Source organism: Rana temporaria, chromosome 8, assembly GCF_905171775.1.
Source record: "Rana temporaria chromosome 8, aRanTem1.1, whole genome shotgun sequence".
NCBI lineage: Eukaryota > Metazoa > Chordata > Amphibia > Anura > Ranidae > Rana > Rana temporaria.
Genome location: NC_053496.1, coordinates 15,745,688 through 15,771,054, shown reverse-complemented (window position 1 = coordinate 15,771,054; position 25,367 = coordinate 15,745,688). Strand labels below are relative to the sequence as shown.

The window sequence follows — 25,367 nt, the reverse complement described above, 5'->3', positions numbered from 1 at the left end:
AAACCTAGCGGCGGGAAAAAAAATGCATCTAAGATCTGATAGCGTAAGAGCCTTACGCCTGTAGCCTCGTACACATGACCGAGGAACTCGACGGTGGAAACACATCGTTTTGCTCATCGAGTTCCTTGTTGGGCTGTCGAGGAACTCGACAAGGCAATTTTCTCCATTCCCGTCGAGGAAAAAGAAGACATGCTCTCTTTTTGGCTCGACAGGATCCTCAACAGTTTTCTCGTCGAAAAATGTACACACGACCGGTTTCCTCTGCAAAAAAAAAATCCCAGTTTCTTGCTGGTTTTTGCCGAGAAACTCGATCGTGTGTACAAGGCTTGACAGATCTAATGGATATCTATGCGTAACTGATTCTAAGAATCAGTTGCATAGATACGCCGGGCCAGATTAGGACTTACGACGGCGCAAATGGCGTTGCGCCGTCGTAAGCCCTTTGAGAATCTGGCCCATAATTTTTTTGCTAGAAAATTACACAGAACCCCCAAACATTGTGGCCCAGATTCTCACAGGAGATACGACGGCGTATCTCCAGATACGCCGTCGTATCTCTGAGTCTGAGCCGTCGTATCTATGCGCCTGATTCGAACTGTCCGAAGTGTCCGCTATAATGTCGCAGTCACGAAAAAAATCGCTGATCGCCGCCATTAGTAGTAAAAAAAATAAATAAAAAAAAATGCAATAAAACTATCCCCTATTTTGTAAACGCTATAAGATTTTTTTACCAGAAATAGGTAGAAGAATACGTATCGGCCTAAACTGAGGGAAAACATTTTTTTATATATGTTTTTGGGGGATATTTATTATAGCAAAAAGTAAAAAATATTGAATTTTTTTCAAAATTGTCGCTATATTTTTGTTTATAGCGCAAAAAATAAAAACCTCAGAGGTGATCAAATACCACCCAAAGAAAGCTCTATTTGTGGGGAAAAAGGACGCCAATTTTGTTTGGAAGCCACGTCGCACGACCGCGGAATTGTCTGTTAAAGCGACGCAGTGCCGAACCTGGCCTGGGCATTTAGCTGCCTAAAGGTCCGGGGCTTAAGTGGTTAAAAAAAAAATGGCGGGTGGAATCCCGCTTTATAGGAGAATTGTACAAAAAAAAAACAAGTTTGGTTAAACCCACAAGTGCTTTTTTTTTTACCACTACTATTCCTTTATCTTGGCTTTTGTTATTTACAAATGCAGCAAATTAGAAATCAGATGAAAAGTTTAGGGCTGGGAAACACTTTTTAATAGATAAAAAAGTGAATTTTATATACAACTATATAGATCAGACCAAAATGAGGGACAAATGGGGGGGAATGAGGGACAGAGGGACATTGCTCCAAATCAGGGACAGTCCCTCGAAATCAGGGACAGTTGGGAGCGATGCCCTGCAGTGAAGTGCATGTGTTCTACTACAGCAAAATGAAAGTAGAAAATCAATTCATTACTATAGGACTGATTTATATTGGAGTACAAATACTGTTATCTGCTCCTCAAGGCATGCATTTTACAGCCCAGTCATAAAATACATGCAATGTAATATATTGCTGCTCATCATTCCTCAAATATGATATAGAGAATTGCATCAATTTGCCCTTGAGACTTTTACTGGGCCTATTCTGGCACTCCTCTCCTACATAGTTACATAGGGCCAGATTCACAGAGCAGATACTCCGTCGTATCTGTTGTTCTATCTATGTGTCTGATTCATAGAATCAGTCGCATAGATATCCCTAAGATCCGACAGGTGTAATTGTTTTACACTGTCGGATCTTAGGATGCAGTACCGCGGCCGCCGCTGGGGGGAGTTTGCGTCGTAAACTAGCGTCGGGTATGCAAATTAGGAGTTACGGCGATCCACGACGGTTTTTCACGTTCGCTACGTCGCTGCTAGTCTAGTTTCCCGTCGCAAATTTGGTCGTCGTTTTGGGTGCCCTAACTTTACACAGCACACGTATGTGCTGTATAAAGTATGGCCGTCGTTCCCGCGTCGAAATTTAAAAATTCACGCCGTTTGCGTAAGACGTCCGGAAATACGGAAGTACGCTACGCACGTCGCCGTTCGAAAAAATTACGTTAGTTCGCGCAAAGCACGGCGGGAATTTCAGAACGGAGCATGCGCAGTAGGCCCGGCGCTGGAGCGCGCCTAATTTAAATGGCACACGCCCCTTTAAATTACGCGGGCTTACGCCGGAGGCCGCCAGCGTAGGTTTTCATTGCAAGTGCTTTGTGAATCAGGCACTTGCGAAGAAAACTTGCGGCGGTGTAACGTATCTACGATACGTTACGCCGCCGCAGTTCTACCTGAATCTGGCCCATAGTTAGTCAGGTTGAAAAAAGACAAAAGTCCATCCAGTTCAACTATAAAAAAAAAAAAAATATCATACAATCCCATATACACAATTCTATACCCACAGTTGATCCAGAGGAAGGCAAAAAAAAAAAACAGCAGAGCATGAGATCCAATTTGCTACAGCAGGGGAAAAAATCCTTCCTGATCCCCCGAGAGGCAATCGGATTTTCCCCGGATCAACTTTACCTACAAATCTTAGTACTCAGTTATATTCTGTACATTTAGGAAAGTATCCAGGCCTTTCTTAAAGCAATCTACTGATCTGGCCAGAACCACCTCTGGAGGGAGTCTGTTAGACATTATCACAGCTCTTACTATGAAGAAACCTTTCCGTATTTGGAGATGGAATCTCTTTTCCTCTAGATCAGGGATATGCAATTAGCGGACCTCCAGATGTTGCAAAACTACAAGTCCCATCATGCCTGTGGGTGTCTTGCTTGTGGCTGTCAGTGTCTTGCTATGCCTCATGGGACTTGTAGTTCTGCAAAAGCTGGAGGTCCTCTAATTGCATATCCCTGCTCTAGATGTAAAGAGTGCCCCCTTGTCCTCAGTGTTGACCGTAAAGTGAATAACTCAACACCAAGTTCACTGTATGGACCCCTTATATATTAGTACATGTTGATCATATCCCCCTTTATTCTCCTCTTCTCAAGAGAGAATAAATTTAGTTCCTCTAATCTTTCCTCATAGCTGAGCTCCTCCATTCCTCTTATCAGTTTGGTTGCCCTTCTCTGCACTTTCTCCAGTTCCCCGATATCCTTTTTGAGAACTGGAGCCCAAAACTGAACTGCATATTCCAGATGAGGTCTTACTAATGATTTGAACAGGGGCTTACATGTAAAAATCATATTCATTTTGCTAGAAAATTACTCAGAACCCCCAAACATTATATATGTTTTTTTTTTTAGCAGACACCCTAGGAAATAAAATGGCGGTCATTGCAACTTTTTATCTCACACGGTATTTGCGCAATAATTTTTCAATAAAAAAAAAAAACTTTCATGAATTATAAAATAACAAAACAGTAAATTTAGCCCAATTTTTAATGTGAAAGATGATGTTACGCCGAGTAAATAGATACCCAACATGTCACGCTTTTAACCACTTAACCCCCGGACCATATTGCTGGTCAAAGACCAGAGCACTTTTTGCGATTCGGCACTGCGTCGCTTTAACTGACAATTGCGCGGTCGTGCGACGTGGCTCCCAAACAAAATTGGCGTCCTTTTTTCCCCACAAATAGAGCTTTCTTTTGGTGGTATTTGATCACCTCTGCGGTTTTTAGTTTTTGCGCTATAAACAAAAATAGAGCGTCAATTTTGAAAATAATGAATATTTTTTACTTTTTGCTATAATAAATATCCCCCAAAAATATATAAAAAAACATTTTTTTTCCTCAGTTTAGGCCGATACGTATTCTTCTACATATTTTTCGTAAAAAAAAAAAAAATCGCAATAAGCGTTTATTGATTGGTTTGCACAAAAGTTATAGCGTTTACAAAATAGGGGGTATTTTTTGGCATTTTTATGAATATTTTTTTCTTACTAGTAATGGCGGCGATCAGTGATTTTTTTTCGGTACTGCGACATTATGGCGGACACTTCGGACACATTTTTGGGACCATTGGCATTTTTTTAGCGATCAGTGCTATAAAAATGCATTGATTACTATAAAAATGCCACTGGCAGTAAAGGGGTTAACACTAGGGGGCGGGGAAGGGGTTAAGTATGTTCCCTGGGTGTGTTCTAACTGTAGGGGGGGGTGGCCTCACTAGGGGAAATGACTGATCTTCTGTTCATACATTGTATGAACAGAAGATCAGCATTCCCCCCCCCCCCTGACAGGACCGGGAGCTGTGTGTTTACACACACAGCTCCCGGTCCCCGCTCTGTAACGAGCGATCGCGGGTGCCCGGCGGTGATCGCGACCGCCGGGCACGCGCGCGGGAGTCAGGAGCGGCGGCTGGTCGGCATGGAGTTAAATTGCACACACTCATGGAATGGCGTCAAGCTTTAGTACTTAAATATCTCCATAGGGGACGTTGTTTTTTTTTTTTACAGGTTACCAGTTTTGAGTTACAGAGGAGGTCTAGTGCTAGAATTGTTACTTGCGCTCTAACGCACGCGGCGACACCTCACATGTGTGGTTTGAACGGCGTTTACATATGGGGGCGGGACTTATGTGTGTGTTCGCTTCTAAACGCGAGCTAACGGGGACAGGCGTTTTAAAAAAAAGATATAATTTTTATTATTTATTTTATTTTATTTTTAGCACTTTTATTCCAATTACAAGGAATGTAAACATCCCTTGTAATAGAAATGGTGTGTGACAGGTCCTCTTTATGGAGAGATGTGCCTGGAAGGAGGAAGTGGGACAGGAAGTCCCACTCCTAACGAAGCCCCCCCCCAAATGTGGCATGTGGCCATTGGGACTACAGGAAGTTTCCAAATCTCACGTTAAAGAAGACCTGTCATGCTTTTTTTCTATTACAAGAGATGTTTACATTCCTTGTAATAGGAATAAAAGTGACCCAAACATTTTTTTAAATAGACAATGTAAAAAATAAAATAAAAAGTTAAATAAAAAAAATAAAAAATATTTAAAACTCCAAGTCCCGACGAGCTCACATGCGTAAGTCACGCCCACATATAAAAAAGGTGTTTAACCACTTCCCGCCCGGCCTATGGCCGATTTACGTCCGGGAAGTGGTTGTGAAATCCTGACAGGACGTTCACGAACGTCCTGCAGGATTTCATGCCGCGCGCGCCCGTGGGGGCGCGCATCGCGGCGATCGGTGATGCGGGGTGTCAGTCTGACACCCTGCATCTCCGATCTCGGTAAAGAGCCTCCGGCGGAGACTCTTTACCACGTGATCAGCCGTGTCCAATCACGGCTGATCACGATGTAAACAGGAAGAGCCGTCGATGGCTCTTCCTCACTCGCGTCTGACAGACACGAGTAGAGAAGATCCGATCGGCGGCTCTCCTGTCAGGGGGGGTTCGCGCTGATTGTCTATCAGCGCATCCCCCCCTCGGATCGCCACATGGACCACCAGGGAAGCCCACCCTGGACCACCAGGGTGGGCCAAACAAAAAAAAAAAAAAAGTAAAAAAAAATAAAGCATTAAAAAAAAAAAGATGCCAATCAGTGCCCACAAATGGGCACTGACTGGCAACCTGGGTAAATCACCTGTGCTGCCCCACAGTGTCCATCAGTGCCACCCCAGTGTCCAGTGCCACCCCACAGTGCCCATCCATGCCCAGTGCCCACCTATCAGTGCCCATCTGTGCCACCCATAAGTATCCATCAGTGCCACCCATAAGTGCCGCCCATGAGTGCCCATCTGTGCCGCCCATGAGTGCCCATCTGTGCCGCCTATGAGTGCCCAGTGCCGCCCAAGAGTGCCCATCAGTGCCGCCTATGTGTGCCCATCAGTGCCGCCTATGAGTGCCCAGTGCCGCCCAAGAGTGCCCATCAGTGCCGCCTATGTGTGCCCATCAGTGCCGCCTATGTGTGCCCATCAGTGCCGCCTATGAGTGCCCATCAGTGCTGCATACCAGCGCCGCCAATCAGTGCCACCTCATCTGTGCCCGTCAGTACTACCTCATCGATGTCCATCAGTGCCATCTCATCGGTGCCCATCAGTGCCACCATATCAGTGCCCGTAATTAAAAGAGAAAAACGTATTTACAAAAAAATGAACAGAAAAAAATAAAAACATAATTTTTTTCCCAAATTTTCAGTCTTTTTTTAGTTGTTGCGTAATAAAAAAAAATCGCAGAGGTGATCAAATACCACCAAAAGAAAGCTCTATTTGTGGGTAAAAAAGGACGCCAATTTTGTTTGGGTACAGTGTAGCATGACCGCGCAATTGTCATTCAAAGTGCGACAGCGCTGAAACCTGAAAATTGGCTTGGGCAGGAAGGTGCGTAAGTGCCTGGTATGGAAGTGGTTAAACCACACATGCGAGGTATCACCACGATCGATAGAGCGAGAGCAATAATTCTAGCCCTAGACCTCCTCTGTAACTCAAAACATGCAACATGTAGAAATGTTTAAATGTCGCCCATGGAGATTTTTAAGGGTCAAACTTTGTGGAGCGGGCGCAATTTTGAAGCGTGACATGTTGGGTAACAATTTACTCGGCGTAACATCATCTTTTCACAATATAGAAAAAAAATTGGGCTAACTTTACTGTTGTCTTATTTCATTATTCAAAAAAGTGTATTTTTTTCAAAAATAATTGTGTTTGTAAGACCGCTGCGCAAATAAGGTGTGACAGAAAGTATTGCAATGACCGCCATTTTATTCTCTAGGGCACAGGTGTCAAACACAAGGCCCGCGGGCGGAATCCGGCCCTTTAGGCCATTTCATGTGGCCCTCGCACCTCTCCTGCAGCTGCAGGGGAGCTCCAGCCCTCCTCTTTTCCTCCTCCAGACCCTTACTTTCTGCTTTCAATCAATGCATCCAGCTTCTTCTCAGCAGCAGCATAAGGAAAGGGGGGTGCACTGTGATGTAAGGGAGAGTGGGGGACTCAACTTCTGATGGTGAAGTGGCTCTTGACATCTAAGGCCCCATTCACACGTGAGCGTAGTGTTTTTGAGCATTTTGTCGCACATTTTGTTGCTGTCCTGGGCCCTCGACTTTGGAACACTTTACCAACCGCCATTCGGTTGGAGGAGAACCACTTGGCCTTTAGGAGAAAGATCAAAACCCATCTCTTTTGAGGTCAAAGGAGAAATGGTCAAACAAGCGCCCAGAGGCGATTCAGTTCGCATGTGTAGCGCTATATACGTTTTCCACTCACTCACGTATTCGCACGTTTGCATACAGCGTTGTCCAACATTTTTGAACTTCGTCGTTTTTTATTTTAGCCAATAGGAAAAATGCTCATCTCTTTCATCATTTGTTGCTATGTTTGTCTCTCCAATGCCCCTCCCTTACAGAACTCCACCCAATGTCCCTCCCCCGCATAGTTGTCTCTCCAATGCCCCTCCCTTGCAGAACTTAATGTCCCTCCCCTGCATAGTTGTCATCCCAATGTCCGTCCCTTGCATAACTCTACCTAATGCCCCTCCCCTGCATAGTTGTCTCTCCAATGTCCCTCCCCTGCATAGTTGTCTCTCCAATGCCCTTCCCTTGCAGAACTTAATGTCCCTCCCCTGCATAGTTGTCATGCCAATGTCTATCCCTTGCATAACAATACCTAATGCCCCTCCCCTGCATAGTTGTCTCTCCAATGTCCCTCCCCTGCATAGTTGTCTCTCCAATGCCCCTCCCTTGCAGAACTTAATGTCCCTCCCCTGCATAGTTGTCATCCCAATGTCCGTCCCTTGCATAACTCTACCTAATGCCCTTCCCCTGCATAGTTGTCTCCCCAATGTCCATCCCCTGCATAACTCTACCTAATGCTTGAATTGAGCAGTTCCACTAGTTTCTATGGGAATACAAATGTTCAAAAACGCCCAAATCAGCCCGATTCACGCGACAAAAAAGGGTCCAGAACTTGTTTGAGCTTCAGGCGTTCGGCTTCAGGCGTTTTGGGGAATAATGGATTTTTTCCCCTCTAGCGTTTTATAGCTTCAAGCTTCAGGCTACAAAACACTCAGGTGTGACTGGGCCCTTAAGTAAGTGGAGGGGATGCGCTGGACATCTAATCTTACAGATACAACCGACCCTTTTGAGGGCAATCATAATGCGGCCATCAATGAAATTGAGATTGACACTCCTGGCCTAGGGTGTCTGGAAAAATATATAAATATATAATGTTTGGGGGTTCTAAGTAATTTTCTAGCAAAAAACAACAACCTGATTTTAACTTGTAAACAACAAATCTCAAAAAGAGGCTTGGTCCTTTTTAAGAGTTCCATAGGATTTAACCACTTAAGGACCGCCTCCTTCAGATATACGTCGGCAGAATGGCACGGCTAGGCACAAGCACGTACCTGTATGTCCTCTTTAAGTGCCCAGCCGTGGGTCGCGGGCGCGCGCCCGCGACCCGGTCCAAAGCTCCGTGACCGCGGCCGCAGGACCAGCGGACCCGATCGCTGCTGGAGTCCCGCGATCGGTCCCCGGAACTGAAGAATGGGGAGAGCCGTATGTAAACACAGCTTCCCCGTTCTTCACTGTGGCACCGTCATCGATCGTGTGATCCCTGATATAGGGAAACACGATCAATGACGTCACATGTCCAGCCCCGCCCCCCTTCAGTTAGAAACACAGATGAGGTCACACTTAACCCCTTCAGCGCCCCCTAGTGGTTAACTCCCAAACTGCAGTTGTCATTTTCACAGTAAACAATGCATTTTTATAGCACTGATTGCTGTATAAATGACAATGGTCCCAAAAATGTGTCAAAATTGTCCGAAGTGTCCGCCATAGTGTCGCAGTCACGAAAAAAAAAAAAACGCTGATCGCCGCCATTAGTAGTAAAAAAAAAAATGTATAAAAATGCCATAAAACTATCCCCTATTTTGTAAACGCTATAAATTTTGCGCAAACCAATCGATAAACGCTTATTGCGATTTTTTTTTACCAACTATAGGTAGAAGAATACGTATCGGCCTAAACTGAGGATATTTTTTTATATATATATATATATATATATATTAGTGCTGTCAAACGATTAAAATTTTTAATCGCGATTAATCGCATTAATGTCATAGTTAACTCACGATTAATCGCTCTAATTTATGACGAATTTCCCCACAAATATCGCACAATTCTGCAAGTGATTATAATTTATTATCGCTGTTTTCTAGCTGATCTAAAACCATTTTTGACATAAAGGGACACTTTTGGACAATCTACAGTTTTTCAGGCAGAAAGAATAGTTTTTATTTTTATAAAAGTACATGTAGGGCACTGGGCAGACCACTAGGGACAAGGGGGGTGTGTATTTTTTACATACAGTGCTGTAATCTATAAGATTACAGTATACTGTGTGTATTGTGTTTGTTTACTTTTTTAAATTTGGCGCCGTTCTCCGCTCCTGTGCGTCGTAACGTCGCAGGGAACGGAGCTCGGCGTCACACAGGCACTGTGAATCGAGCGAGGAGGACCCGCCGAGCGAGGAGGACCCGCCAAGCAAGGAGGACCCGCTCGATCACACAGCGGGGTGGCATCGCTGGATCCAGGGACAAGGTGAGTAACTTGCCTGTGAATCCAGCGAAAAGGTAAGCCGTGCCGCGCCGCTGCACACTCTGCACGTCCACCCCGAGGGCTCCTGCGTTAATCGCGCGATAAAAATATTGACGGCGTTAACATGGGTTTGCGTTAACGCCGTTAATATCGCGTTTAACGCACAGCCCTAATATATATATATATATATATTTTTTTGGGGGGGGGATAGTTATTATAGCAAAAAGTTAAAAATATTGGGCCATATTCTCAGTGAAGTTACGATGGAGTAAGTCAGGATACTCCATCGTAACTCCCTTTTTTGACCCGTGTATCTATGCTCCTGATTCTTAGAATCATTTTTGCATAGATACACTTAAGATCCGCCATCTGTAAGTCACTTACACTGGCGGATCTTAAATGCAATGACGCCGGCCGCCGCTAGATGGCATTTACGTGAAGGAGTCATTTGCGTATGCAAATGATCCTTCTACGCCGATTCCCGAACGAGTTCGCGTTGCGTAACCGTCGCTAACGTCGTTTGCGTAAGCGGAAACTTACTCCTGCTATATGAGGGGTAAGTTTCCGCAAGTCTCACGTAGGCCATGTTACGGATGGCGTCGGGTCCCCGTCGTGTTTTTTCGTCGGGTACGTCGTTTACGTAAGTCGTTCTTGAATATGACTTTACGTCAATGACGCACACGTCGGCGTCATTGACGTTTTCCGCCGAAAACTGGAGCATGCGCACTGAGCTTTTTGCAGCCCAGCGCATTCCCAGTTCTTTCGCATCAAAATTGTCGCTCTATTTTTGTTTATAGCGCAAAAAATAAAAACCGCAGAGGTGATCAAATACCACCAAAAGAAAGCTCTATTTGTGGGAAAAAAAGGACGCCAATTTTGTTTGGGAGCCACGTCGCATGACCGCGCAATTGTCAGTTAAAGCGATGCAGTGCCGAATCGCAAAACCTGGCCGAGTCCTTTACCTGCCTAAAGGTCTGGGTCTTAAGTGGTTAAAGGATGCATTTTTCTTCTTTTTTTAACCCCAAAAAGATGCATAACAAATGGAAGAGGCTCTTAATGCCAGCAAAAAAGGCAATGAAAGGATAAGACTTCGGCGCACATTGTACAGTTTATAACTCCAGCTGGAGAGATCCTCAGAGTCACATAAATGGGGCTTATGAACTCTGAAGCTGCCTTATCTTCAATGCTCCCTTTTTTCAACCAACCCATAGGTGGCGCTGTGTGCAGGCTGAGGATAAGAGCCGCCCCCAGTCCTCTAACTCCGCCTGCTACACCTGACTCATACCCGTGTTTACACGGAGTGTAGCAAGATGGCGTTACTTCCGTTTCCGTTTTAAAGTCTGACGGGTCACCAAATCTGATGAAACGGCGGCCATTTTTTCGGAGACCAAAACTCCTCATCCAGGTACATTATTGAAATGGCGAGAAAACGATAATGAAAGCATGACTTGAGTAGGAGATCAACAAGGTATATTAGCAGGGTTACGTTTGAGTAAAGACATTAGGCTTGTAAAGAGAAGCTTCGACAGAATGGCCGCTGGCAGCGGACGAGGACGGACTACGACAAAATGGCCTCCGACGACAGACATCTCTAGTGCCTTCTGCAGCGGGCGGAAGTTGTTCCTTGGATAATCTGTTCCTCTCTACAGGAGCTCATTGATTTTTGCTGTAATGCAGAGAGTGTCCCAGCGGGCGGGTAGAACTCTGTAATATGGTGATGACAGGTCCAGGGATGGCCTAGCAGTGCCGGGAGATGTCCTCAGTGCGGAGTGCCCGGGGCCCTGTGCTGTGCTCCAGCTCCTGGCTCTGTCATGGTGATCTCTCCTCTGTGCTCCATGTGACAGGCCCCGACCAACCAGCTACCACCACCCCGGGAATCACATCAAGGTGAGATCAGCTTGTCATTGGATGGCCCCGGCTCACTGCTGCCCCCCCCCCCCTGCGTAGGTGTCTCTTCAATGCCCCTCCCCTGCATAGTTGTTTCTCCAATGCCCCTCCCTTGCAGAACTCTACCTAATGTCCCTCCCCTGCATAGTTGTCTCTCCAATGCCCCTCCCCTGCATAACTCTACCTAATGTCCCTCCCCTGCATAGATGTCTCTCCAATGCCCCTCCCTTACAGAACTCTACCCAATGTCCCTCCCCTGCATAGTTGTCTCTCCAATGCCCCCCTCTTGCAGAACTTAATGTCCCTCCCCTGCATAGTTGTCTCCCCAATGTCCGTCCCTTGCATAACTCTACCTAATGCCCCTCCCCTGCATAGTTGTCTCTCCAATGTCCCTCCCCTGCATAGTTGTCTCCCCAATGTCCATCCTTTGCATAACTCTACCTAATGCCCCCCCCCCCCATCATAGTTGTCTCCCCAATGCTCCTCCTACGCAGAACTCTACCTAATGTCCCTCCCCTGCATAGTTGTCTCCCCCCATGCTCCTCCCACGCAGAACTCTACCTAATGTCCCTCCCCTGCATAGTTGTCTCTCAAATGCTCCACCCTTGCAGTACTCTACCTAATATCCCTCCCTGCACAACCATCTTCCCACTGTTCCTCCCCTACAGACCTAACACCTCTCCCTTCCAATACTCTTCCCCTGTCCCCCTTCCCCATCATCCTTCCTCTACCAAGCAATCTCCCCACTGTCCCTCCCCTGCGAAACTAAGCCTCCCTCTATTTTCCTCCCTTGCAAAGCCATCTCCTAACTGCCCCTCCCCTGCATAGTTCTTTCCCTATTGTCACTCTTCAACAAAAATGTCTCCATACTTCCCCACTTTCTCCCCTGTGCAGAACTGGCTGTCCACTGCCCCCACCCCCTACAGAGTCTCCTCTATCCCACCCCTGCTGAGCTATACACCCCCCCCCCTTCAAAGGTAAGAGCAGCTCGCAAATAGATGGCACTGGCTTCTTGCTCAACCGGCTCCCCATTGCCCCTCCCTTGCAGAACTTTACCTAATGCCCCTCCTCTGCACAACTATCTCTCTCCTGAAAAGATGTCTCCCTACTTTTCCTCCCCCACAATATTTAAAAAAAAGAATTGTAATAAATATTGAAAATATTAAATTGTAAAAAAATAAAACAAACACAGTGACATGCTTTGTGTTTTCTTTCAGGGAGGAGTGTGTGACTTTGGAGCTGCCAAGCGATGTCCTTCCTTGCACCCTGACCATCTCCAGTGCTGCACAAGGGACCCGCCATATACTGGAGGTCAGCTTATGCAGTGAAGCCAGAACCATAGAGGTGTACAGCATCTCTGAGGATGGTGAGGAGGAGGAGGAATATTTGGGTACCAGTCGAGGAGAAAGATGTTCCTTCGGAGGTTGTGGAGACGAGGAGCCCTTTGCCTTGTACAGAGCATACCTGAAGTTCGATTTTCCTGCACCCGCTTGTAAAGTCAAGGTACATCTTCAGGTGTCTGCCTACTTAAAGCACACCCATCATTAACCACTTGCTTACTGGGCACATATACCCCCCTCCTGCCCCGGTGAAATTTCAGCTTCCGGCACTGCGTCGCTTTAACTGACAATTGCGCGGTCGTGCGACGTGGCTCCCAAACAAAATTGACGTCCTTTTTCCCCACAAATAGAGCTTTCTTTTGGTGGTATTTGATCACCTCTGCGGTTTTTATTTTTTGCGCTATAAACAAAAAAGAGCGACAATTTTGAATTTTTTTTTTTTTGATTTTTTACTTGTTGCTATAATAAATAGCCCAATTTAAAAAAAAAAAAAAAAATTCTCAGTTTAGGTCGATACGTATTCTTCTACATATTTTTGTTAAAACAAAAAAAAAAAAATCGCAATAAGCGACTGGTTTGTAAAAAAGTTATAGCGCCTACAAAATAGGGGACAGAATTTTTTTTTTTTATAAATTTTTTTTTTTTACTAGTAATAGTGGCGATCTGCGATTTTTATTGGATCTGCGACATTATGGCGGACACACCGGACACTTTTGACACATTTTTGGCACCATTCACAATTATACAGCGATCTGTGCTATAAATATGCACTAATTACTGTATAAATGTGACTGGCATTGAAGGGGTTAACACTAGGGGGTGAGGGAGGGGTTAAATGTGTACCCTGCATAGTGTTTCTAACTGTGGGGGAAGGGGACTGACTGGGGGAGGTGACCAATCCGTGTCCCTATGTACAGGGGACACAGATCGGTCTCCTCTCTCCCTGACAGGACGTGGAGCTCTGTGTTTACACACACAGATCCACGTCCTTGTCTCTGTAACCGCAGATCGCGGGTGCCTGGCAGGCATCGCGGCCGCCAGGCACGCGCATCGGCATCTCAGTGATGCGGCGGGTACGCGCCCCCCAGTGGCCAGAGGCCTCCCAGAAATTAGGATCCACACTGCGGCCCTATAAAGCCGTATGGCCGTCAGGAAGTGGTTAAGGCTACGTTTCCACTAGTGCGACTTGTCATACGACTTGGTACTTTACAGTTGCATGACAAGTCATACCCCATGTTTTCCAATGAGTACCATTCATATCTGTGAGATTTCAAGTCGCAGCGACTTCAAAGAAGTCCCTGCACTACTTTAATGCGACTTGAGGTTCATAGACCTCAAGAATACACAGGCATTGCTTCAAGTCGCATGAAATTTTGCAGCAAAAATGCGCGACTTTCAGGGTGCAATAGTGCAAACCCAGGCTTAAAGTGGTTGTAACGGTAATTTTTTTTTTCCCTCTAAATAGCTTCCTTTACCTTAGTGCAGTCCTCCTTCACTTACCTCATCCTTCCATTTTGCTTTTAAATGTCCTTATTTCTTCTGAGAAATCCTCACTTCCTGTTCTTCTGTCTGTAACTCCACACAGTAATGCGAGGCTTTCTCCCATGTGTGGAGTGTCGTGCTCGCCCCCTCTCTTGGACTACAGGAGAGTCAGGACGCCCACTAACACACAGCTCCTTTCTCTATCTGCAACGTAGAGAGCGTCCTGACTCTCCTGTAGTCCAAGGGAGGAGGCGAGCACGACACTCCACACCAGGGAGAAAGCCTTGCATTACTGTGTGGAGTTACAGACAGAAGAACAGGAAGTGAGGATTTCTCAGAAGAAATAAGGACATTTAAAAGCAAAATGGAAGGATGAGGTAAGTGAAGGAGGACTGCACTAAGGTAAAGGAAGATATTTAGGGAAAGAAATGTTACCTTTACAACCCCTTTAATTAATATTCCAGCTTTTGCAAAAAAAATCTAATAAATGCACCCGCACTGATTTAAAAAAAAAAATAATAATAATAATCATCCAGCTCAGGTCCATACCAAGGTGACAGGGCTTGGGGAAGTCTCAATGGACTGCACACATGGAGATGCCGCTGCACTTACAGTATGTTCCATTGAGAAATTCCAGCCCCTCTCGTGGTGGCGGATGGGACTTGTAGTGTGTATGAAATAATACAGCGCTGGTCTCTGGGATCTATTATTAGTGATGTGATATCTAATAATGAAAAAACGTAATTTAGCTGCCGCAGCAAAAATTTGTCAGATAAACAGAGGGTAAATTAAAAATGGATGTAAGCTGCGCTGCTTGTGAAATAATTGGGTCTATATCAATGTGAACATAATTTGATGTCAGCAATTAAATGACATGAATGATGAATTCACATATAAACAAAATGATGGATGGGACTTGTAGTCTCTCCATTCACAGGTCTCTGTGAATGGATAATTCAGCTGTGGGGGGGGGGGAGCCATGTACAGATGCAACAAATATAAAACAAAAAGACAGGAGCCTGCAGGGAGAACAACACCAAGATTCATTAAGGGAGGGGTTGGTATGGGTGGGGGGCTGTGACCTTTAACCACTTGCCGACCAGCCGCCGCAGTTTTACTGCGTCAGAATGGCACGGCTGGGCGAAACAACGTTGTGTTGAGTCACTTTGCCTTTTGTCCACTAGGGGCGGGCATGTCCCCGGAGCCGATGCGAGTGCACGGTTGGGGCGCGATGAATGCCGGTGATCTGCCAATATGGTTCCGGCTATCCAGATGGTTCCTGTAAGGACTGCGCAGGCGCAATCCTTGCCGACGGAAATCTCCGAACCTCTGCCGGCATCCAGGGCGACGTGGAATTTGAGGAAAGTGGCCAGTCGGCCTCACGTCCTCGATTTGCTCGGCCTCCTCTTTTTTTTAACATCCTCCAATCCACGGGGATGTTAAGGAATGAGTCTGGATGCTGGGTGAGGTTCGGAGATTTCCGTTGGCGAGGATTGCGCCTGCGCAGTTCTTGCAGGAACCATCTGGATAGGGGAACCTTAACGACAAGTCACTGGCACCCGCAATCGCTTGTGACAGAGCGAGAACCGGGATCTGTGTGAGTTACAGACAGAAGAACAGGAAGTGAGGATTTCTCAGAAGAAATAAGGACATTTAAAAGCAAAATGGAAGGATGAGGTAAGTGAAGGAGGACGGCACTAAGTAAAGGAAGCTATTTAGAGAAACATATTTTACCTTTACAACCCCTTTAACCACTTAAGACCCGGACCATTATGCAGGTAAAAGACCTGGCCAGTTTTTGCGATACAGGACTGCGTCGCTTTAACTGACAATATCGCGGTCGTGCGACGTGGCTCCCAAACAAAATTGGCGTCCTATATCAGGGAACAGACGATCAGTGACATTGCCACTGTGAAGAACGGGGAACACACCTCTTCCCGTTCTTCAGATCCTGTGACCGATCGTGGGTCCCACGATCACAGAGCTCGCGGGCATGGGGTGCGCGCCCGCACGGCGGGAATTTTAAAGTGACGTAAATATAAGTTGCTTTGCCCAGCTGTGCCATTCTGCCGACGTATGTGTACAGGAGTCCGTTCGGGAAGCGGTTAAGAATTTCCATGCAGAAGTTTATTATTACATTTACTTCTCTTTTTATTTCACTGATATAGGGAATGTTTCTTTTTCCCCTTTTTGCAGCTACTTTCACTTGGAGAAAAACAAAGTGTCCTTGTGGGTGAGATCGCAGTGCAAGTGAGGTCCGCCCCTCAGAGAAGCTCCCAGACTCCACCTGTGACGGGGACGTCCATTAATCTGGAGCGTGTGCAGAGTATGATGGACAGCATGGGCGGGAAAATGTCACCTGGAGCCGAGCAGCTCATGAACATGGTGCGAGCACAGCAGAAGGTGAGCATGCGTGTGCTGCTAACGGGGGCTGCAATCCCTTTAACCAGCCACCCAAGGTAAGTCATGTGACGTCAAGGACTATGAGTGGAGATATCTGTGGCTGCAGGCATCATCCAAATATCATCTTTTTCGGCCGGCGATTCTGTGTAATTTTTCGCCTTTATGATTGTGCGCTGATGAGGCGGCACTGATAGGCTAAACTGGTGGGCATTGATTAGGTGGCACTGAAGAGGAGGCACTAATATGCCGCACTGATAGGCGGTACTGATGGGCATTATTGGGTGGCACTGATGGGCAACACTTAAAGGCGTTGATCGACAGCAGTGATGGACATTGATGGGTGGCACTGACTGACATTGCTAATGAGCGCTGGTTGGTGGCAGTGGTGGGCACTGATTGCTGCAACTGGTGGGCACTCATTGGCGACACTAAATTGCGATTCTGTAATCGGGGCACTGATGATCTGTACCCCGATTACACACCTAGATGTCCCCCTGTGAGGAGATGCCGCTGATCGGCTCTCCTGGCCACACCCTCTATCAGTGTGAGGCGATGAGAGTCGATTACCGGCATCTCCGTGTTTACATGTGACCGGCTGTGATTGGACACCGCCGATCACATGGTTAAAGAGCTGTGGACTTGGCTCTTTACAGAGATCGGGGTCACGCCGTGTCCTAGTAACATGGCGCGCCCGCCATGCTGCACGCCCCTATGAGAGTGGCTGTTCTGGAACGCCATCATATGATGTCCTCCCAGAACGAGAGCTGCATGAATGCGGGGCGGTCGAGAACCAGCTAAAAAGGAAGTAAACTCTGCTTTTTTTTTGTTTTCTGTTTTCTTTCCTGCAAAGTAAAGGCATAATGTGCTAGTATGTATCGCATACCCACGGCATGCGCCCACGACCCACGGTTGGGCACTTAGAGGATGTACAGGTACGTGCTTGTGCCCAGCCGTGCCATTCTGCCGACGTATATGTGCAGGAGGCGGTCCTTAAGTGGTTAATTGAACAAGCTGAAGTCAGAAGCTGATTAGCTACAATGCACAGCTGGACCAGATTTGTACTCTCCAGTTTTAGTAAGGCCCCTTTTACATTGCCGAGACGTGATTTTGCCCTGGTTCATACTGGAGCGTTTTGACATGCAATTTGACACGTCAAATCGGTGGCAATTGCAGTCAATGGCACCGTCCTGATCTGTGCGACGTTGCGGCATGAATTAAAAAAAAAATAATTGTTTCTGTACTACTTTTTTACAATTTCGGCTGCGATTTACAGAAATCCGCACCGATGTCTCTGAAATCGGGACTGACATGCGGGAGTGAAATGGTACTGAGTGGAAATCATGGGGTACGACTTGTCTTGCGACTTTTCAGTCCCAATCGCAGGACAAGTCACACAAGTGTGAAATGGGGCCAAAATCAACCTTGGAGTGTCTGCTTTTTTTAAGTCCATGGGGGTTATTTACTGTAACGGTCAGGGGTTAACGCCGTTACGATATTCCATTCCACCAACCCAAGACATCTTCCGACACTCCACAATCCAGCAGACATGACCCATTGGATTTCCCCCAGAAACGAGACACACAGCTCTGTCTCTGGTTCCAAACAGAATGACACTTTAATGGTAAACTTAGGCTCTTTTTATACAGTTGAAAGCATGCTGCAGTAACCAAAGGGACAATGACACACTCCACCCACAACATCACACAATGGGCCCTAACGAGTCCCCCTCAATCCACATCTTAGACAGACTTTCTGGTGCCAGGTCTACATGAGTTAATTACTATAGCTGACATGGCAGCCTTCATGACTCCAGCTCTTTTCCCCTTCTATTCAATACACATTCCTTTAGTAAACATAAGTCAGACGTCTGACCTTTAGAGGGTGCCAAGTCACATCACCTATTATCATCAATAGACGTTCACACAATACAGGGTCAATTAGCATAGCCCCATGAAATATCTTAGGAGCCAGGCTTAATTAACACAATAACAGCCAGTGTTCCCACATTGAATGAATCACTGTCCTATTGACCTGTTGGTCTTAATTAACCACCTGTAATATTTCAAGATATCCTGCAATACATTGTGAATTACTGTCCCATCTCATGTAATTCAAAATATGATTTCTCAGTCATCCTATGCCCCTAGTGGACATAGGATGACCCTAGACACAAGAGTCATTGGTGAAGCTGAAACAGGAGTACCCCGCATCCTTCTGGGTCCCACAGGCCATACCGATACATTTACGAAAGGCAAATCCACTTTGCACTACAAGCGCAAAACTACAAGTGCAAAGTGCACCTGGAAGTGCAGTCGCTGTAGATCTGAAGGGGAAAATGTGAAATGAGGGGAAGCTCTGCTGATTATGATCCAATCATGTGCAAGCTAAAATGCTGTTTTTTCTTTTCCTTGCATGTCCCCCTCGGATCTTTGCATGGTGGTGACTGCAGTGAACTTGTTGTGATTGGGAGGTGCACGGAGTCTGCAGTTCCCTTCAGTTTATGTATTTCTTGTTTACAGAATCAGGCTCCATTTGGGTCTCACTTACTGCAGCTGTTTGGCAGCTTCCAGCCTCAGGCGTATCATCAGAACAAAAAGGATCCAAAAGAAGAAACTCCCCAACTGGCCCAAACGGTTCCCGATACAAGACTGGAAGCTGCACAGAGTCCTTCCTCCTCCCATCAAGCTCCACCCACCGATGTCAAGTCTATGATGTCTTCATTCCTGCAGAACCAGCTGGGTCAGGCCGTCTCCCCTGAATCCATTCTACCTCTCCTGCAAAATCTTACTGTGCAGAGAAACGCTGATAGAGACGGCGGAGGGAAGTCGTGTTCCATGGCAAGGTGGGTCATTTAGACACTCAAAAGACAAATCTTAAAGTGGTTCTAAGATCCCTTTCACACTGGGGCTTGCGGCCGCGTTGGCGCTAAAGTGGCGCTTGTTTTAGCGCTGTTTAACCGCTTCAGCCCCGGACCATTTTGCTGGCCAAAGACCAGGCCACTCTTTGTGATTCGGCACTGCGTCTCTTTAACTGACAATTGCGCGGTCGTGCGACGTGGCTCCCAAACAAAATTGGCGTCCTTTTTTCACCACAAATAGAGCTTTCTTTTGGTGGTATTTGATCACCTCTGCGGTTTTTATTTTTTGCGCTATAAACAAAAATAGAGCGACAATTTTGAAAAAAATTCAATATTTTTCACTTGTTGCTGTAATAAATATCCCAAAAACATATAAAAATTATTTTTTTTCCCTCAGTTTAGGCCGATACGTATTCTTTTACCTATTTTTGGTAAAAAAAATCGCAATAAGCGTTTATCGATTGCTTTGCGCAAAATTTATAGCGTTTACAAAATAGGGGATAGTTTTATTGCATTTTTATTAATAATTTTTTTTTTACTACTAATGACGGCGATCAGCGATTTTTTTTCGTGACTGCGACATTATGGCGGACACTTCGGACAATTTTGACACATTTTTGTGACCATTGTCATTTTCACAGCAAAAAATGCATTTAAATTGCATTGTTTACTATGAAAATGACAATTGCAGTTTGGGAGTTAACCACAAAGGGGCGCAGAAGGGTTTAAGTGTGACCTCATGTGTGTTTACAACTGTAGGGGGGTGTGGCTGTAGGTCTGAAGTCATTGATTGTGCGTCCCTATATTAGGGAACACACAATCGATGACAGCGCCACAGTGAAGAACGGGGAAGCTGTGTTTACACACGGCTTTCCCCCTTCTTCAGCTCCAGGGAGCGATCGCGGGACTCCAGCGGCGATCGAGTCCCGGGGCCATGGAGATTCGGACCGGGCCGCGCCCAGCGGTGCCATTCTGCCAACGTATATCGCCGTTAGGCGGTCCTTAAGTGGTTAAAGTCAGCAACTACAAATAAGGACACTTGCCTGTCCAGGGCGCCTGAGATGTCGGCACCCGAAGTCGATCTATCCCTCTGCTCTCGGGTTCCGCCGCCACTATCTTCGGTAAGAGAGTCAGGAAGTGAAGCCTTGCGGCCTCACTTCCTGGTTCCCTACTGCGCATGCGCGACCCCACTGGTCCTTACTGTCTTTTGGGACCTGTGTCTCTCCCAAAAGACAGTGGGGGGGGGGGTGCGGAGAAGGCGCCGGAAGTGGCGTAGATAGTGGGATACCTGTATTACACAGGTATCTGCTCCCTCCTCCCCCCTGAAAGGTGCCAAATGTGACACCGAAGGGGGGGAGGATTCTGAAAAGCGGAAGTTCCATTCAGGGGCGGACTGACAACTCATGGGGCCCCCGGGCAATAGAAGATTATGGGGCCCCCCGGCTTACAGATGGCCACCACGCCAGGAGGCAGTGCAGAGGCCGGGCAGCTAAAATCTCAGGATTTTCACATCAAAAGCATGTCGGTTTTGGACATATCAGGGACAGATGTAAAAAAACACAGATTTTTACATACTGTCCCTGGTTTTATTGAGCCTGGTAACCCTGATGGGGCCCCCTAGTGGCATGGGGCCCTCTCAGTGCCCGAGAATCCCAATGGTCATTTTTGGTTGGAACTCCGCTTTAAAGAGGAAGTAATTAAAAAAAAAAAAAAAAAACCTGCAAGAGAAAGGCAAGATGAGCTAGTATGCACAGCATGGAAGCCCCCGTAGTCCTCCTCCGTCCCGTCCACCGCTGCCGCCATGTCCCCTCTTCGCTTCTTCCTGTTATCGCCGCTCCAGCGCTGTGATTGGCCGGAGCGGTGATGACGTCACTCTGCCTGTCCCGCGCATGCGCGGAAATATGGCATTATCTACAATAATGCCATTGACAAACGGCACGGTCAGTGCGCCTGCGCCGTTTGCATCGGCACCTGTCATTGGTGTGGATATCTCCTAGACCTTGTAGATTGAGGAGATATTTCTTGCACCTACAGGTAAGCATTAATCTAGGCTTACCTGTAGGTTCAAGTTGTGTGGTTGGGTTTACAACCACTTTAAAGTGGTTCTAAGACCCCTTTCACACTGGGGCTTGCGGCCACGTTGGCGCTAAAGCGGTGCTCGTTTTAGCGGTGTCTTAGCGCTCTTTAAAGGGGTGTTCCAGCCTGTTTTTAAGTTTATTAAAAGTCAGCAGCTACAAAAAGTGTAGCTGCTGGCTTTTAATAAACAGACACTTACCTGCTCCACGGTTCCAGCGACGCGCCGGCCGGGGCTCCGCTCCTCGCCCCCCTTGCCGGCCGGCGTCTTCATTCCTAGTGTGGGCACCTGGCAGTGACAGCTTTTGGCTTCACGGCTGGGCACCCACTGCGCATGCGCTAGCAGCACTGCGCATGTGCGAGCGGCGCTGCGCCATCCGATTGGACAGGCGCTCGCCTACAGGGAGGGGCTGCAATAAGACGATTAAGCTAATCGCCTTACCAGCCCCTCGGCGGAAAGAGGAAGTGGGACAGGAAGTCCCACTTCTCCTGAAGCCCCCACTACCCTCCCCCAAAAAATTACATGCCAAATGTGGCATGTAAGAGGTCAAGGAGTGGGTTAAGCGCAAGTTCCATTTTTAGGTGGAACTCCGCTTTAAGCAGTGTTTTTCGGCTGCCGGCGGGACGCTTTTAATCCTAAAGGAGGGGTTAAAAGCGGCGCTTACGAATCACTTTTCAGGCGTTTTGGAAGCACTGCCCATTCATTTCAATGGGCAGGGCGTTTTGGGAGCGCTAAATACAGCTGTTGTCGGGTTTGCTCGATGTTCTTAGTAGCTCAGTGCTTGTTTTTTTTTTTTTTACTTGTCTGAAATGTTTTTACTTTTTATTACAGAGAAGACAAGCTGGACCCAGCTTTGGAGAAAGTGCTGTCCGCTCACATGGAGCGTCTGGAGAGGAATCTTATGAAGCACATTGATCAGAGGATGAGATATTTACAGGATCACCTGGACACCAGAATAGATCAGATATTTGTATGTTTACTGGAGAGAGGCGGGAGGTCTAATCCTCCGCATCCTGGGGCTACAGGAGATAAACTTGTCAATGGGCACATGGATTACACTCAGGATGACGGTGACTGTAACAACATACTGTCAGTGCAATAATATCCCAACGGTCAGATCGGACTGGCGGCCCAACGGTCAGCTCGGGCTGCCGCCCAACCATCAGAGGATCGGGGGAATCCTTCGGTAGGACGTCTCTTCTTGTTAGTACAGGAGAGTCATTCAGCGATGTGACTGCTGACCTCTTACCTAAACTGTTGCCACACGGTATCATCACAAATATATGCGGTTTGTGATCCAAATCCATGGAAGCCATTTTTTATTCACCAGCTGCACACCACAGCAGGACTACATAATACAAATATGGAAATGGATTTGTCAGTTTTAAAGCTTTGGTTATGATTTTAAGAAACGGCTGTCTTTTTTTATCTGTTGGTGATACCTACCTTGTATTAATATATATTTAAAATGACCCTGTCACCTGGAGTCCTTTATTGTTTACCTGTCCCTCTGCCTGTCCCTCTGCATTCAAGAGATACCTCTGGCTGAAGATTTCAAGCATACAGTACCATAGGGATCGACCAATTATCAGGACTGCCGAAATCTGCATTTTCCAAAATATCAGTATCGGCAACAAACTAGACAGATATTACGGATTATTGGTCTCTGTGGGCCGCAGCCATCTTTTTGGGACCCAAAAGCCTGCAGACCCAGTGCACAGGGGCGCACGGCACACGTACACGCCGTCATTACACCTCTGCGCACTGGGTCTAACATTCTAAGTCTGACAGGCCTCCCTCGCCTCGACACTAAGGTGCCAGGCCACTGAGGCCAGCCAGCAGCCACCCACCCACAGCAAGGTGACAGGCCAGCCAGCAGCCACCCACAGCAAGGTGCCAGGCCAGCCAGCAGCCTCCCAATCACAGCAAGGTGACAGGCCAGCCAGCAGCCACCCACAGCAAGGTGCCAGGCCAGCCAGCAGCCTCCCAATCACAGCAAGGTGCCAGGCCAGCCAGCAGCTACCCAATCACAGTAAGCTGACAAGCCAGCAGCCGCCCACAGCAAGGTGCCAGGCCAGCCAGCAGCCACCCAATCACAGTAAGGTGACAGGCCAGCCAGCAGCTGCCCACAGCAAGGTGCCAGGCCACTGAGGGCAGCCACCCAGTCACAGCAAGATGCCAGGCCAGCCAGTAGCCACCCACAGCAAGGTGCTAGCCAGCAATAACAACATTAAAGTGGTTGTAAACCCTTTAACAAAAAAAAAATACCTGCAAGACAAAGGCATAATGAGCTTATGCATATAGGAGCGGCGTGTTTACCGCTCCTTCCCATTGAAATCAATGGGAAACCGCGGTAATACCGCCCGCAATGCGCCTCTACAGAGGCCCATTGCGGGCGGTATTAACCCTTTTTCGGCCGCTAGCGGGGGTTAAAACCGCACCGCTAAAAATCGCGCCGCTATACCGTCACCCCACCTCCACTTCCCCGTGTGAAAGGGGCCTTACTGAAGCAACAGCATGACAGTGCTGATGATGTCGGCACATGCTGATACAGGGGATATCTCCTACTGTGCAGGTTTAGGGGATATCCAGGGTAGGTACAGGTAAGTCCTGTTATAGGCTTACCTGTAGTCAAGTGTTTTCTTGTTCAGTTTTTATACCAGATCTGTGCATAAAATTGTCGTTATTTTTGAAAAGTTTAATAGCCGGATTCACAAATAGTTACGCCGGCGTATCAGTAGATACGCCGACGTAACTCGGAGTCTAAGCCGTCGTAAGTTTAAGTGTATGCTCAATTTTTCCGCTGGCCGCTAGGTGGCGCTTCCGTTGAGTTCGGCGTAGAATATGTAAATGACTAGATACGCCGATTCACGAACGTACGTGCGCCCGTCGCAGTAAAGATCCGCCGTTTCCGTAAGAGATACGTCGCGTAAAGATAAAGCTGCCCCCTAGGTGGCGTAGCCAATGTTAAGTATGGCCGTCGTTCCCGCGTCGAAATTTGAAATTTTTACGTCGTTTGCGTAAGTCGTCCGTCAATGAGGCTGGATGTAATTTATGTTCACGTCAAAACCAATACGTCCTTGCGGCGTACTTTGGAGCAATGCACACTGGAAAATGTACACGGACGGCGCATGCGCTGTTCGTAAAAAAAACGTCAATCACGTCGGGTCACCAATAATTTCCATAAAACACGCCCCCCCATCCTCATTTAAATTCGGCGCGCTTACGCCGGCTCCATTTACGCTACACCGCCGTAAGTTAGGAGGCAAGTGCTTTGTGAATACAGCACTTGCCTCTCTGACTTAAGGCGGCGTAGCGTAAATATGATACGCCGCCTTAAAGATGCGGCGCCCTACCTGAATCTGGCTATAAATGTACAAAATATCGGCACATGCTATCGGCAGGAGAGGTGACCAAAATATCGGTATCGTATCGGCACCGAAAAACGATATCTGCTGATCCCTACACTACACTCCTGGGGATTCTGGCTGAACGGTTCACTGCTACACTTCTGGCTTTCTTTTGCCAGTCCCTGTTGTGTCCTGTAGGGAGGTAGTTGTCCATATTCCCATCCAGGGCCACTGATAAGGCAGTTCAGCTAGCTCTCCTGTACTGGGTCCAGGCCTCATCAGTTTATAAGGGGGTCCTGGGCACCTGCCAAGCAGATGAGCCGGCTGTACTGTATTATTGCTTATTGCAGGGGGATCTGTTCTAGTGTCTCTGCTCCCTGCTGCCTGGGACCCCTGTGCGCCCTTTTCCCCGCAGTGCTTGCATTTTCACTCCTCTCCAACCAGCAGCTTCTGAGGGCACATGGGGGCTTACCGTCCTGAATGGAC

The 25,367-nt window shown here is 47.2% G+C and overlaps 1 protein-coding gene across 1 annotated transcript; it reads left to right on the top strand.

Moving 5' to 3' along the window:
• The first annotated feature begins 11,064 nt into the window (after positions 1 to 11,064).
• Positions 11,065 to 23,002, top strand: C8H10orf88 (chromosome 8 C10orf88 homolog). Its single transcript, XM_040361329.1, has 5 exons — positions 11,065 to 11,375; positions 12,593 to 12,878; positions 16,394 to 16,600; positions 19,120 to 19,442; positions 22,363 to 23,002. The coding sequence occupies exons 1-5, from the start codon at positions 11,242 to 11,244 to the stop codon at positions 22,631 to 22,633; spliced, it is 1,221 nt and encodes a 406-aa protein (XP_040217263.1). The 5' UTR covers positions 11,065 to 11,241; the 3' UTR covers positions 22,634 to 23,002.
• The last annotated feature ends 2,365 nt before the right edge of the window (positions 23,003 to 25,367 follow it).

Excerpts from the sequence above, each read along its gene's own strand:
- C8H10orf88 (XM_040361329.1), top strand. The coding sequence starts at position 11,242 with ATGTCCTCAGTGCGGAGTGCCCGGGGCCCTGTGCTGTGCTCCAGCTCC. Across the intron at positions 11,376-12,592 it reads ACCCCGGGAATCACATCAAG|GGAGGAGTGTGTGACTTTGG; the intron begins GTGAGATCAGCT and ends GTTTTCTTTCAG. Across the intron at positions 16,601-19,119 it reads TGGTGCGAGCACAGCAGAAG|AATCAGGCTCCATTTGGGTC; the intron begins GTGAGCATGCGT and ends TCTTGTTTACAG.